This window comes from Centruroides vittatus, unplaced genomic scaffold (assembly GCF_030686945.1).
Source record: "Centruroides vittatus isolate TY-2023 unplaced genomic scaffold, ASM3068694v2 contig_357, whole genome shotgun sequence".
Lineage (NCBI taxonomy): Eukaryota > Metazoa > Arthropoda > Arachnida > Scorpiones > Buthidae > Centruroides > Centruroides vittatus.
Genome location: NW_027122180.1, coordinates 3,788,714 through 3,805,285, shown reverse-complemented (window position 1 = coordinate 3,805,285; position 16,572 = coordinate 3,788,714). Strand labels below are relative to the sequence as shown.

Here is a 16,572-nt window from a genome sequence, read left to right as displayed (position 1 = left end):
TCTATTTTATTAAGTAAGCTAACGTCTTCGGTCAATTAATTGACCTTCATCAGGATCAAACAATTTTTCAATTTATGATGAATGAAACTGATTATAGAACGTTTTTAACTTTAAAAGTTTTTTCAACACCTATTGTGCAAGTCCAAAAATTGATAAATGGAATCTACAGACTGATAACATACAAATACACTAACTATACACATACACATAAAAATAAAAATTAATAATAATAAAGAAATATATCATCACTTGTTTATTTATCTAATGGGCACCGACTAATGCTTATCTTTTATCTGTCCGTTGTGATTTTTTCTTTTGCTGATATGATCATAATGCATTCCCTCTCCATGCTGCAGAGACTTTATATGTTCTCTGAAGTTTATAGCCTGTCCTGCTAGACATTCTATAATCAGTTTCATTCATCATAAATTGAAAAATCGTTCAATCCTGATGAAGGTCAATTAATTGACCGAAAACGTTAGATTACTTTAATAAAACAGACTGTATGTTAAAGGTTGGTAAAATGTAGTGATTACAATTTCAGTTCAGTTCAAGCAGTGGAAAATACAGAAGTCAGTATCTTATAACCATTATGAGCAATGATAATTACTGCTATAGAGCCTGGCTTGGAAAGGAATAGACATTGAATGTGTGCCTGAGTTATGTCAGTCCATGCTGTTTTGACATGTTTTGCCAAAATTCAACTGCTGTGGTTACAGGCCATCTATGATGTGTCCATCATTGCAAGTTCATGTACCATACATATTCAGTAGGTTAAAATCCAGTGACCATGCAGGCCAATGATGAAATGGAACCTAGTGGGAATTCAATTAAAGAATTGTTGGACAATGCATGCAATCATGTATTGTCTTGTTGGTAAGTGGCTTTGGACACACCCTTAAGATAAAGGGTGTGTCCAAGGCTCCAGCATCTTGGAGGTGCAACAATGTGTGTTCAATGTACTGGAAATGTGTGTTAGGCACAAGCATGACTGGAATGCAGTGATAGCCCATATCAAGTGCTGGACTGGTTTAGTGATGCAAGCCTCACTCAGTCTTTTGCTGCAGTATCACCAGACATGGATGCAACCATTGTGGTGCTTTAGAAAGAAGTGAGATTCATATGAAAAGACAATGTTGTTATTTGTTTCGCCATGCTTAATGTTCTATGCACTATTGCAGACACATCTGATATATAGTCAAAGGTAGTCAAAGCAATGGATGCTGATGCTGCAAACAGTATCAAACCATCTATGTGGAGCTGTTTTGTGCAACACTCCCTAATTTTTGAGCTAAGGTTTGTGATGTGGCTGTACATCAGCAATAGCTGACTGGATAAGACATCTCTCCTTAATCTGCAATTCCATATTCACATCACTGTGGCCACATTCCTTCCAATACAAACACCAGTTTTGTGGCAGGATAATCCACAGTCCCATTATGCCACATATGCAGTAAACACTATCAAAATTGGAAACTTTTTGATGTGGCTGCCATATTCTTTGACAAGGCATACTTAAGCACCTGTATGCAAGAACAGCAAGAAAACATAATTTCAATACTTAATACCAGTTCTCTATTACCTCTTATACTCTTATCTGTTATACTCTTATATTACTTCAAGAAGTGTACTGGCTCACATGATTTGCATTTGTGCTGTGTTGCTAATCATTTATACCTCCTCCTATGATCTATGTATACATCCTGCAAATTTTGAGACAATCATATGCATCCTTTTTAGTATTGCAATTTTAATTGCCAGAAGTATATATATTTATTATGACTGCACTGTATACAGTACGTTATATATAGTACTGTTTTTTGTGCAGCATTAATATATTTAAATTTTATTAATTATTTCTGTAGTTATAGATATAATTATTTTGTATTTTAAGGTAAATTTTGATACTAAACAGTGGAAACAGTGATTTATTAAGCTTATAAACCTTTATATATATTTTGGAAATAAAAAAATTAAAACTGTGCTTTTTTTTTCTTACAGAAAAGATTGATAATTCTCTGTCTCGTTCTCGGAGCTCCAGTATATCTAGTTTAGAAAATATCAGTTCTGAGGCAATTCAAGCACTTATTTTTACAGAATCATTTTGCAGGAAAGGAGGTAACTTTATACTAAGATTATGATTAATACAAATCATGAATTCTTTAAATCAGAGGAGTTCAGCATTTTTTCAGTTTGAAAGCCAAATTGTATCTTGTATCTTTGAGCTTAAGTCACAGACAGAAAAATAATTACAGTATTTTATGATTATGTGGAAAATAAGGCATTCATATTCTTAATTAAACAGTAAAAAGTATACCTACACAATATTTTAGTGAGGGTACTGAACTGTGTGCTGGTTTATTAAAGATAAGGTGACCAACCGTCCTCCTTTTGTAAGTTCTGTCCTCCCTTGAAAAGTGTCCTCCTAAATGTCCTCCTTTTGTAAGTTCTGTCCTCCCTCCACACCTGACTGTGAAAAAAAAAAGTTGCGAAATAAACCTTGACAACGCGCTTTAACATTAAGTCATGGAAAGTTCGACCAACTCAACAACCCATGACTAGACAAAAAAAAAAGGTCAACGGATTCATGCCAGTCAGTATAAACCTGTGTGATGATATCGCTTATTCGATATAGCGTTCAAGTTTGCTCGAGTGCAAGCATATTACAATTCAATAATCCGATACTGTTTTATAAAACAGTTAAGAAGGGTGACACCCACGATATGACTTGGGGTGACACCACGATATCTGTCCCAGGTGTCACCCATGCTAGCTACCCCACTGCGCATGCAGTAGAAATTATTATAGTGTATTATTATTGCAATGAATAAAATGTTTCTTTTATTTACAATATTTTTTCCTTCAATTTATGTGTCTTCTTTTTCATTATAAAAAAGTTGGTCACTTTATTAAAGATGCAATATCAATTTCCATTTTATAGTAATAAGACATAATGTTTTGAATTTAATAAATCTTCTGATAACCTATTAGGGTTACTTTTTAGTATTTTCATTATCAAATATATATGTATATAAATATATTTGATAATGAAATAATTTTTGTACTATTTACATATGTTCAAAGCAAAATTTCTTAAATTTAGATATAATGCTTTTGAGCATGCAAGAGTTGACTGTGTTTTAATTAAAACATAATCTTCTTGGGTTTTTCGCGCGGGAATTATAAATCGGGCAATAAATGACTTAGCATTTAAATAATTTTTTTCGCGTGTCTAGGGAGGGGCAACTGCCCCTCTGCCCCCCCTCTGGCGACGCCCTTGGATATTGGATAGATTCTGATAAGCTTGGAGCTGATCAAGCTGGGAATTTGGGTGCTTCGAGAATGCAGAATTAGAGCATGTTCTGAAGCCAATATTAAGTACACTGATTCCCTTGTTTGTGAATAATTGGGATTGAGTAATCCTTCATGAACATCGAATTCTCAAACTTTGAGTTCTATTTTCAATGTTAAATTTGTAATGTGTTCTAAGACTTTATGTATTATTGCTGTCATTATTCTGAAAAAAATTTTCAGAAAAATGAATGGTTTTATTAAATAAATATGCTGTACAATGGTTTATAGTGCTGTAAAAATCATTTTTATTTAAGCCAAAAGTTAAAAAATAAACAAAACAGTAACATAACTTATGACAAATACCAAATCCATCTGATGAACAAAGCAATAATAAACACAAATACATCTCACTAACCTTATATAGCTTTGCAGTTAATTTTTGAAACGTAACACTAATGTTTTTGATCCACTCTAGGACCTTCTTCAGGTGTTCTATAAAAACTTTTCTGGTTCCAATCCAAGTTTGATTTAGCTTCTGGTTTTAAATGTTCCAGTTTCAAATGTTATCATCTTCAAATTTATTTTTAAAAATTTTTAAAAATCTTAGCTATATATATAAAGCACTACCTCCTTAGCTATATATGCCAGTGAAAATGGCATTACACCTGAACTACAACAAGTGACAATGATCCAGAAAATTCGGCATATAAACCAACTACGGAATCTAGAGGCATTAGAAATTTTTAAAGTGGACTGCAAAAACCTGTCAATCAATTTTAAAGACAAAAAAACAACTCTCGAGAGCGTGGCAGGCTATGTATGACCCGGTGCTATAACAGTTGGTGCAGGTGCTCATCTTTTGAAAATTTAAAATTTAAAAAATTTAGAAAAAGTTGAAGATAGAAACATTTGAAACTGGAAAGTTTAAAATTAGAAGCTAAATTGAACTCAGATTGCACTAGAAAAATTTTTATAGAACACCTGAAGAAAGTCCTAGGGTGGATCAAAAACATTAGTGTTACATTTAAAGAATTAACTGCAAAGCTTACAAGGTTAGTGTGATGTATTTGTATGACAAATATATGAATGAATGTGTGCAGTGATCTTTTAGCATTGCACCTGCTCAAACATCTAGTTTGTGCAGATGCCAACTCCAGTTTACAGTAGTACTTAATTTCCTAAAAGGTCAAAACCTTTCAAAGTTGAAATTTTAGTGCATAAATTTCCTATCATGAGTGCTTGGGAATTTGAACAATTCCCAAGCACTGATGTATACAAACATCAAGGTTTAGTGTACTTTGATCTATTGGTTTATGATTCTATCACTAAAATAGTCTTATTTTAATAAAAAGTGCTTATAAAAACACTTAAACTTCAAATATATTTATTGATTAATACAATTTTTTAAGATTAAAGCCAAACAGTTGCCAGTTTATAGCGGGCTATATTAATGTTACTATTAATAATTAAATGTTAAGTAATTTGGACTAGAGGTAAGTGTTAGGCACCATCTCTTGATAAATTTAATAATTATAATTAAATTAATATTTAATAGTTGATTTAGAAGGTTCTGGAAGAAAAGAATCAGCCCAAAGCAGGACACATACCTGCAACTCCCACTTTCTGCACCGATGTGAGGCCAATTATGCTATTAGGACCTCCATCTGATCATTGCTTCCAGAACTATTAATTTAGATATAACCATGCTGGTTACTTAAGGCACTGACACCATGCCAAGATAAAGCAATAGTCAGCTGAGTGCTATGAAGGTGTCACAGGTCATGGGCACTGAAGACATCCCAATTGATGTCAGTAATTATTAAATTTATTTAAAGAATGTGCCTAACACTTACCTCTAGGCCAAATTACTTAACATTTAATTAATAGTAGCATTAATATGGCCTGATATAATTCAGCAATTGTTTGACATTACAATTAAATTTCATTGATTTTGTTGAAAAATTCACTCATTAAAAAAATTGCTCTAAGGTCCCTTCAGAATTAGAGATTTTTAATCAGAGAGATTATTAAAGCTTAATCTTCCTTAGTTTTATAGTAGATCTGCCACTGACAAGTGAGTGTCTGCAGAATTTTTTGATAAAGAGATGAATTAAGTTGTTACACATATTCTTACAATTGTTTTGTTGAGAAAAGTTGGGTGTAGACAAGAATAATCACCTAATCTGTATACAAATGTTATTGTTTAAGGAACATCAATTTTGGCTAACTTTTATGATGGTATAACAACTATTTTGCATTAAGATTTAGAGTTTCTTGTAAGATGATTCTTATAAATCAAATAGATATACAGTCAAACCTGTTTTTATGCGGGGGATAGGGACCGCATTAAAAAAAAACGCATTAAAAAAAATCTCACGAAACTTCACGAATGGCTGTAAATAATAGTTTTCGCAACACAATTAAAAAATATTTTTTTTAATGCGGTCAACAGGGACCGCATAAAAAAAGTCTCACATAGAAAATAACTCAAAACCGTACGAAATAGAATTTATTGACAACAGATGTCAGCACTTGACTGCATCGTCTGGTCTATCGTCTGTTTTACATATTTTTGTCCAGGTGGTGTTTTGTTGACTTAAAAAGTAAATTATTTCATTTTTCGCATATTCATGCAATAATATTACTATAATAAGTGCATTTATGCTATAATAAGTTTATTTAGCTATAATAAGTCAACGTAAGACATGACGAATCGCACGAGACTAGTCGCCAACTATACCGCACAAATTAAAAATTCGCATTAAAAAAATCGCACAAATAAAAATCGCACATAAAAAGAGCGCATAAAAACAGGTTTGACTGTAATTATAAATATTTATACAATGTATTTATTTTTATCAAAATTTAATAAGTTATAGATATATATTACCTGCATAAGTTATTTTTTAATTCATATATTCACAAAGTTTAGTTGTAATTTTTCGTGTTTTAGCAAAAACTTTCTGATCAAATTTAAGCAATTCTTCAATATGAAAGGATAGTATCAGAATATTATTTGTGTTGATATTAAAATTTTTAATTTATATATTTGACATAGACGTCTGATTTAATATGAATAATTATTTGTAATAAATATTATTTTAATTTTTTAAATTTAGATCTAGTATCAAGTGCCAGTTTATGGATTGGAACAAGTTTAGGTTCTATATTAGCAATTATACTTACCATTCCACCTGGCGTAGAAGCACGACAAACTCAACCTGTCATTGTTTCTCCTAGTGGTCAGTAAAAGTATTTCTATATTTGTTATATAATTATAATTGTTTTTCTTATAGTGCTATCTTATTTGCAGATAAATATTTTGTATAGATAAAATAATAATAATCTATGAGTTTGAGTTGCTTGGAATCAAAATTGTTTATACAAGATTATTATGATATGAATGTATTTAGAAGAATTTTCTATAATCTTAACACTATTTTAACTATCTGTAAATCCTATAATGATGGAGAATACTTGAAAACATTTGGAAAATAAAATCTTAAGCTTTAAAATTAAAATTTTCTTATTTATTTTATTATTTTAAAAATGTTTTTGGACTATCAAACTGTTCAGCTTTAGCTCATACAAGTTTTGGAGTCACATGGAGTTCCAGATACATGTGAAATTCAAAAATTATATAAAAAATTTACATACATACATATCCTCAGGCTCATAATCTAAAAAGGCTGAGCAGCAGGCAAAAGAAGAGTACAGTTGTATAAACTATGCATTAACTTTCTCCACACTTCCTTTGCTTCTGATATACTCGTGTCTCTTCTAGCACACTTCTTCACCTTCTCTTTCTGACTCAATACCATATGTTTTTTCAGATACTCTTTCACTTGTTCCAACCAAGATTTACTCAGTCTTCCCCTACTGTGCTTCCCTTGCACCTTTCCCATGTATATTCTTTTCAACAGTTCTTCTTTCATTCTCTCAACATGGCTAAACTATCATAGGACTGAATTCCTCATTTTTTCAGCTATATTCTTTCTCACCCACACACTTCCATCACTTGTTCATTTTTCACAGTCTCTCCTTGTTATGCCATACACTCCTCTCAAATACCTCATCTCACATGCAGTAATATGACTCCTGTGACTCTTCTGCCATATCCAACTTTCATTCCATATATGAGCACAAGAATAACACTCCCATATGTAGCTGTTCATGCCTCTTTGGACACCTTTTTTTTCCCTTGCAAATCTATTTATTGCACCCACCATCTGTGCTCCAACATTCACTCTTCTAATGATTTCACAGTGTGTCTTTCCATTCCTATCTGTCATGCTTTCCAGATATACAAACTCATTCACTTGTTCCAATTGTTCACCAACCAATTCAATCATGCAAGCTATTTTGGAATTTCCCCATCATATCCATAGTTAAAGTATCAAAGCACAGAATGAAACACCTGTTTTTATCATTAAGCTAATTTATGTATTTTGAATGAAGCCAATGTGTATTTTACTCATGTTTCAATATTTGCACATTGTACTTAATGTATACAAGTTTCATCCAATAAAATTCACACATTTGCTCTTTATCTGAGAATTTGCATGTTATACTTATTTTTTGGAGCAGAGTGTATTTATAACTTTGTAGACATAAAAAAAAAAAAAAAAAAGAGAGATGCAACTTTTGTTTAAACTTTTTCTCGGTATCTCTCACCATTCAGCAGTTATTCTATAAAAACAAGAGATCAACATTTTTTTTAATGGAGTGATTTTACCTCCTTAAACCATAATATGGTATGAATGAAAAAAACAATTTTGTATTACAGATGAATTACTCAACTTGCAAATAATGTTTCAGAATTTTCTGAATTTTTGGACTGCCTAACCTCCTTGAGTAATAAACAACAATATACACTAAAAGTTATTGTAATAATCTAAAAAAAATTATTATGAGCTATTCATTTGCTTCATGATAGTCCATGGCCACATTCCATCCATAGCACAAAGAAATTGCTGAAAAACATTCAAGTGGGAAATCTTTGAACACCACTGTATAGGTTCAGTCCACCACCAAACTAATTACTAGCCAGTTTGAATGTGTTGTGAAACACATTCAGACTGGTCACATGTAAGAAATGTGAAGATACAGATTTAAATCTTTAAGTATGGCTTATGAACTCATTGACTCCTATCAGAAATGAATTTTAGCACAAGATACTTTATTTAAATATGCTTAATCATAATTTTTATGTAATTTCCTCATTTCATTACAAATTACGGTTCCATTATTGTTAGATTTTTAATTTCCAATTCATAACCTTGTAATTTGAATTTTTTCCCCCTAAGTCTTCAAATGTTAAATAAGTAAATGTCTCTTCAATTTGAAAAAAGAAATCCTTCAGTAGACTGTCTCACAGCTCTTCAGGTTATAAAACTCCTTTATCATTTTTCAACAGATGCATTTCAGGCAAGTTCAATTTTCTAGCCCCTCTTCAGTGCTACAAAATAAAATTCAGTTATTGAATTGACATAAAACAACACGAGTAGATAATGTTTACAAAACCATAAAAACAGATTTCACAATACCCTAAGGATCTCCACGTGTTTCTTCACACTTATACAGTACTTCTAGTTTCAATTTAGAATGTTTTCAAAAAAAATTTTTTCTCTTTCTTTTAAGGGCATATTACATCGAAATAATTTTCTCTATGCTACACAAGTAATTATAAATTATAATTTTTAGTAACATTTTAACAAGACTGTTTTATAACAAATTTTTCTAAAAAGTTTTTGTCAACAAAATATACATACATACAGGTTTTCTTTTCATTAAAAGTATTCCATTTTTAAAAGAACACAGCAGTATACGTTGTATAATCTTTAAAAGGTTCAACAAACAATATAATTTTTCTTATGCGACAATGTATAATTCTCACAATATAAATTACTGACTTTTCATTGTGCTGTCTATCATGTACCATTGCTGGTCGATTTGCATGCCATTTGAAATATTTATTAAATTATTACCATTATATTTTATTATCTCTGTATGTTCTTTGAATTTACATTTATATATGTTTTTCTCATAGTGTAGGATTTTAATATTTCTATCTATTTGGCAGTTACTATTTTTGATGTGGTTAAACCAAGGGGGATTATCATGTTTTAATCGTATGGCAGCTTCATGTTCTTTAATCTGTAATTCTAAAGTCCAACCCATTTCTCCTATGTAATCTCTTGGATTTTGACAGTTACAATCAGTGGTGATATTCGAAATATTTAACAAGGGGTTTGCTAGCAGAAAATTTTTCCCTGACAATCACCGACAAACGAAATGGAAGTTTTGGCTAGAAATAAATACAATACATTTTCTTGCAACCATATATCTAACAATCGGTGGCATATTTAGAACGTAACGAGCCATGGGAGAAGGCCAGGTAACAATAGTATTTTAGAGCAGTCGACCTTTTTTTTTTCAAGGCAAAGAAATTCCTTACCGCAATATGGCGCTTCTAAAAATAGGCATATGTATGTCATCATCTCTCGAGATACATTATACTTTTTCTTTCGCTGTCCATAGCCCAACTTGTGTTCCACAGCCATCTTGTATTGTCTCGCGCACGTGGCATTCTGGGATCTCTCTTATGACTGGATCTACTTTCAAGAACACTCTTGAATCGATCGCGATTAAACCTCGATTGAAACGGTCGAGAGAGATTGCACCAAGACATACTCCCTGACCTTGCTCACAATCTAGATTGAAATGCTCGGTGCAAACGGGGTATAAGGCCCTAGTTTAGTAGTATTACAGAGTATAATACGCATATTTTAATATATTTTTTGAAAAAAACAAACCCACTGAGAAATGTTCCGTGTGTTTAACAAGGTTTGGGAAACTGAAAATTTTAACAACGGGTTCGGCCGAACCTGTGCGAACCTGCCGAATATCACCACTGGTTACAATTAATTTTATAAACTATTCCAGTTTTTTTCAATTTATCAACATTGGTTTTGTATTTTCCTAATCTATCTTTATGAATTTTATGTGAGTTCTTATTGGTCAAAGATGGGGTCAAAACTATATTGTCCTTTTTTAGAAATTTAGAGCAATTATCATAAATATCAGCAATGTAAGGGAAGGCTTTGTAATTATCTTTTTTCTTTTTTATATTAAACCTATTTTTGTAATATTGTGTATGCCAATTTTTTAAAAGTGTTTTTTGATAACTATTGAGAATAAATTTATAATCTAATTCGTTTAATTCAGTTTTGCATTCATTTTTACTGGTAGTTCTTGTATATCTTCTTTAATTCCATCATATATGAATTATTTTTTATAGTTTCTGGGATACATGAGTAATAACTGATTGTTTTATTTACATTGGATGGTTTTTTATGTTTTAAATGAAAATTTCTCTTTTTCTTTTGTTATAGTTATGTCCAAAAACTTTTCTAATGCTATGTCAAATTTTATATCTTGGTTTATACTATTTATTGTATTTAAAATTATTTTATCATTTGTTATTTGATTATTAAAAATCAATAAATAATCATCCACATATCTCAATACAGTTTTTATCCCGGGAATGTTTTGTATTTTATTGTCAATAACTTTCATTACTAATTCAGCTAGTTTTGGTCCCATCTTTGACCCCATGCTAACGCCATCCATGTCTGTAAAAATTATTATATACTTCAAAATAATTTTTTTTATATGCAAATTCTATAAGATCTATTAATGCTTGATTGATTTTTGATTGTGTAAGGCTGTTTTTTATTAATTCCCATTTTATGTTCAGGTACATATTTTTCACATCTAAACTTATTAATGTGTCTGTTTTTTTCTTTTTTGAATTATGTTAATTACTTCATCAGCATTTTTTATACTGTTTTTGGAACCTTCAATGCTTTTTAATTGTTTTTTGATATAATTCTCTAAATTGTAAAGAATTGAATATCTAAAATCAACTATGGGTCTGTATTTTTCAGGTTCTTTATGTTTTTAATCATATGTTTAATCTTGGGGTTCTATTATTTTTAAAATTAAGTATGTTATTTTTATCTATTTCATTAATTTTATTGTTCGAATACATATCTTTTATTATTTTCGTTAAATCTTTTTTAATTTTTTCATATGGATTATTATCTAATTTTATATATTGTTCGTTGTTAATTTGTTCTTTTGTTTTGTTTTCCAAATCATTATTGTCTGTTAATATGAGTTGTTTCATTTTATCAGCCTTAATAATAGAAAAATTATTAGTTTTTAAAAAATTTATAGTTTTATTTAAATTTATTTTATATTTATTTACTTTAAACTTATTTTTTTGGGGTATATGTTTCATGTCATGAATGACAGAACCTATTAGATTACTTTCCTTTTCCTTTTTTATTGATAAATCCTTTATACTTTTGTCTATATTTGCTATTAAATGTATTGTTATCTTATCTATAGGTATGTTAAAGTCTATACCTAGAGTGAGGAATTGGTTTATATACTTAGGGATTTGTATGTTAGTTTTGTTAATGATTAAATTGTTAACCCATATCTTATTCTCTCTAGGGATTGGGTATTTAAATAATTTATGTAATTTAACATCTTTTTTGTACTTATATTTATTAGCAATTCCTTTGTACGGATTTTCTTTATAATTATGCCGGTGTAATACCTTCCTTAATTGATACTTTAAATTATTCCATTTTTTAATTTTGCTCCTAATTACAGATTTTATTTTCCTTTCAAGTTTCCAAATCATGTGTTTTGGTATTATGTTTCTTAGAGTCCTTTTTAATTTTAAGGTATTTGGAGTATGTTCTTCTCTTAAGAAGCATCTGAAATAGTTTATATTGTGTTCCAACATTTCTACCTTCTTAGTAAGGGTTACTAACCTGTTTTTCATTTCCATTTTATTCCAAATAGCAGGAGTTTTATAACCTGAAGAGCTGTGAGACAGTCTACCAAAGGATTTCTTTTTTCAGATTGAAGAGACATTTACTTACTTAACAAATAATACAGCTACCATTAGAAAATTCAACATCTTCAAATGTGTTTTTAAAATTTTATTTAAAATTTTTATTTGGTTTGGTGTTAAAGTTTGTTCATATCAGATTACATTCACATTTTAAGTGTAAGTACTGTATATAGTTTAATGAAATGTTTATCTAATAAAGATGAAACATTTTATCACTTAAACATTTGACTCTTTATTCCTTTTAGTACATTTTTGGTTTTGTTAATATAGCATAGAATTAATAGGAAGATTTAAATATGTATAACTTTTGATATACTGTATATGTTCAACAAAGTCAACCTATACTTTTGATATATCAATATTTTAAATTATTGTTATTTAAGCAAGTTTTGGAAATATCTTTCATAAGATTATCATATAATTTAAATATAAATTTATTACCATATAAAAAAACATTTATTTTAAATTTATGTAATTTTATTGTTATTGATTATAGGATCAATTTTCCGTCTGAAGGGGGCCATTTTATCAATTTCATTTTTAGACTGTTATGGAGCTTTAATACGAAATTTATCTGAATCATGGAAAGATTTTAATAGAGATAATCGAGATAAAGAAGAAAGAAAAATAAGTAATTTTTAAATTTACTGTTGTATATATTTTTTAAATAACCTTTTATATTTATAAAGTAGATTTTTAAATTTAATGAATTTTTTTATAATTAAAATGTTTATTTCAAATATAGTTTTAAATAAAATTCAAAAATGTAGTAAAAATATTAATGATAAAAGGTTGGAAAATATTGACTCATAAGTCACAACCTGTTTTGTAATGACCAAGCAACCTATGACCCCATCACATTTACATAAAAAAGGCATTTTCAGTAGAGTAAAGAAAACACATTGAATATTAGGGTAAAAATCTATTTTTAATGTGATTTGATATACAATACTTGCATCTAGGCAACCTGCTTCAAAATTCATACTGAGTTCATGTTAAATCTAATCCCCATATCATCATCAAAATTCACTCTGTTTTTTATGTTTTGATATGGAAAAAACACTGAAAATTTGCTTTTGCATAAATATGTAGAGATGAATGGAAATCAAACTCAAAAATCAAGCATGATGATATTTGGATATGACTATTACTAGTAATAACCACTATTAAAATATTTCATTGAAGCCATGTTAAAATAAATAATTACTGAAAATTTTTTCAGTGGTTGCCACATGACCAATGTGACTAAAGCATCAGCGTACCCATGGATGTATAAGGACAGTTTGGTTAAAGAGACAGAGGAAATTGATTTGCCAAAAATTTTATATACATAAGTATATAAAATTTTCAACTTTCCATTACTTATAATTTGTCAATCTTTTTGCTTTCTATCTGATAGTTTTTTGTTTTTACTTTGCCTAAATTTTCCCCAAACTTTGGAGAGCAATTGTCTCTTTCCTCGTTGAGTCTCATACACCCATGAGATTAACTTTGATCTCAGGATCAAGTCTGGGCAAGCAACTCATATTGTTTTGAATCAGTCAACTTTTCAAATTTGAATAGTTTTTTAAACAAAAGTTGTGTACAAACAGTTGTGCTATTCAAATTGTCAGAACAACAACATTGATGATGATCATCTGACGATACAAATAGAACATTTGATATTGTTGATCTGATGATAGGATTGAGAATCCTGAAAAGTGCTTAATCCAAATAAATATCCTGACTCCTTTAAGTGCTGTATAGTTTCCTTTTTTACATTTATTAACAGCAAAATTTAAATTAAAAATCAGTAGTGGTTTATGTCTGTTAATTATAAAAAAACACCTCTATGTAAGTTGTAAGTAATTTAGCTAGAACACTACCTTACTCTTTTCAGCAACACTTAAATTTATTTAATTCTTGTTAAACCTGATGCAGACCTATGAATAGAAGTCTGCATCAGGTTTAACAATTTATTTAGTCTTTTCAGCAAGACTAAATGAATTAGTCTTGCTGAAAAGAGTATTTAAGGTGTTCGCTATTAATTACTGTTCAAAGAAATAAAGATCAAAATTTATTTCTCAAGAAAGTGACTCCTCAACACACATCTTAGAAATCATGTTGTTCTTCATAGAAGGATGGTATTATTATAGCACCAGGTTGTTTAGAAAACCCAACTAAATCCACTTTTTATTCCCAACTTTTGCACAACTCATACCACTTCAAAATGGCATCATTTACAGCTTTAATTAGAAGAGCATACATGCATTGTTCCAGTTTGACAGGCGGGATAAATGAATTACAACACGTGAGCCTTGCACAAGAACATGGGTATTCTTGGAAGACAACAGAAAGTTTAATGAAAAAGTATAGTGATAACAACCTCACTGAGGAGAGTATAATAATTAATCAAATAAAGATAAAATTATAAGTTACAATCAAAACTTAAAAAAACCTTCACAAAGAAATAGCCAAATCTACAGGACAGAAAGTGTACTACAAAAGAATGTTTTAACTGTTTTAAAAATTGTAATTTGAATGGTATACACTCAACCTGAAGATGATATTTTGAAATGTTGGAAGTACTCATTTTTAATTAAATACTAATTAAATACTTAACTTTAATGGTGATAGACAAAATTGCTTTATTCTTACTCTATATTTTTCATCATAAAGAGCATATTTATTAATATGAAATATAATTGAATTTAAAATAAATTGAAATATATGAAATTTGTGATAATGACAGTCAATATAAAAGTGATTTTAATAAATATTTAAATATTACATAAATACAGTTTATTATTATTAAGAAATTATTTTAAGCATTACAACATTACTTACTTACTCAATTACTATTTAATTTGAATTTAAATATATTTTTAAAAAGTGTTATATAATATTAATTAAAACTCAAATATATTTTGTATATAATATGTATTTTAAAATTATTATTTAATATTTATATTAATCATATAATTTATTATTTGAAGGGAACTTAGGAAAGAATCGCGCATCCCCTACAACAAGTTCTTCCGAAATTCGTGATAGTCAGTTTATAGTAATGACATCGGAGAAAGAAGCTCGTGTATTAGCAGTTCCATCTCAAACTTATTTGTACAAATCAAATTTAACAGAAACTTCATTTGTAGTTAGGGCAGAAGTTATCTCCATTAAAGGAACTGGTAATATTTTTTAAAATTTTATTTCTTTATTCAATTAACTTTTAATAAATAAGAAAAATTGAATTGATTTTAATAAAAAAAAAATAAATAAATATCATTATTTTTCATTTTCTCTTAACATTAATATGTATTTTAAATATCTGCTTTTACAGCCAAACAGTTGCTGAATTAAATTGGGCTACATTATCGCTACTAATATTTATTAAATAATTTAGAAAATTCTAGAAGAAAAGAATTGGTCCAGAGCAGGACTTGAACTTGCAACTGCCATTTACAATGCAGATGTGTTGCCAGTTACACTACCCAAACCTCCATCCAATCCTTTGTTTCCAGGCAAATTTAATTTATGACTACTAGACTAGTATGGTTATAAGTCATGTCTGGAAGCAAAGGATTGGATGGCAGTCCTGGTAGCATTAGTGGCAACATATCTAGATAGTAAGCAGCAGTTGCAGGTTTGAATCCCACTTCAGGCTGATCTTTTTCTTCCAGAATTTTCTAAATTATTTAATAAATATGAATTTGATTATAATTATTAAATTTAATGAGATGGTGCCTAATGACTACCTCTAGTACCAAATTACTCTGTATTTATTAATTATTAGCAGTGGTAATGTTACTTGATTTAATCCAGTAATTGAATGGCTTGAATGTAATTATCAGGTTTTGAAATGTTTAATTTAAAAGCAAAAGCAGATGTATAATTTAAATATATTAAATTATATATATTAGATAAATTTTTTGGCTGAAAATAGTTTTATAATAATATACCATATTTACTCGCATATAAGACAAGGTTTTTATCCATTTTTCACTGCTTCAAAGACCTAGGTCATCCTATATGCACAAGCAAAGAATTCTTTTCATTTTTGTATAATTTTTGCATTTTTTATTGGATTCTCACCTTCTGGTGTTTAAAAACAATAGTATTTTATCTGGGTCGTTTGAATCATTCTTGTGTATTGTCAGGAGTAAAGATGAATAGCAATAGGAAAAGCAAAGCTTTTGAATTAAATTTCAAAATTACATGGGAGCCCGATATAAGTTTTAATTCAGTCCCACGTGAAAATAGATGATTATTTGGAAATCAAAATTCAAAGAAACTCATAAGTGTAATCGACGAAAAGTGGATTCAACTGTAAAGAATTGTCAAAAAAGGTTCCCGGTTGTCCATCTTTA

General features: G+C 29.4%; 1 protein-coding gene across 3 annotated transcripts in view; it reads left to right on the top strand.

Annotated features, from left to right (window-relative positions):
* Tomosyn (syntaxin-binding protein tomosyn) overlaps positions 1-16,572 on the top strand; it is a 371,800-nt gene that overhangs the window by 321,666 nt on the left and 33,562 nt on the right. For all 3 annotated transcript variants that reach the window (XM_067269813.1, XM_067269812.1, XM_067269815.1), the window contains 4 exons: positions 2,002-2,118; positions 6,414-6,536; positions 12,723-12,857; positions 15,202-15,393. In XM_067269813.1, coding sequence (XP_067125914.1) covers positions 2,002-2,118; positions 6,414-6,536; positions 12,723-12,857; positions 15,202-15,393 — 567 coding nt within the window. The remainder of the gene's footprint in view (positions 1-2,001; positions 2,119-6,413; positions 6,537-12,722; positions 12,858-15,201; positions 15,394-16,572) is intronic.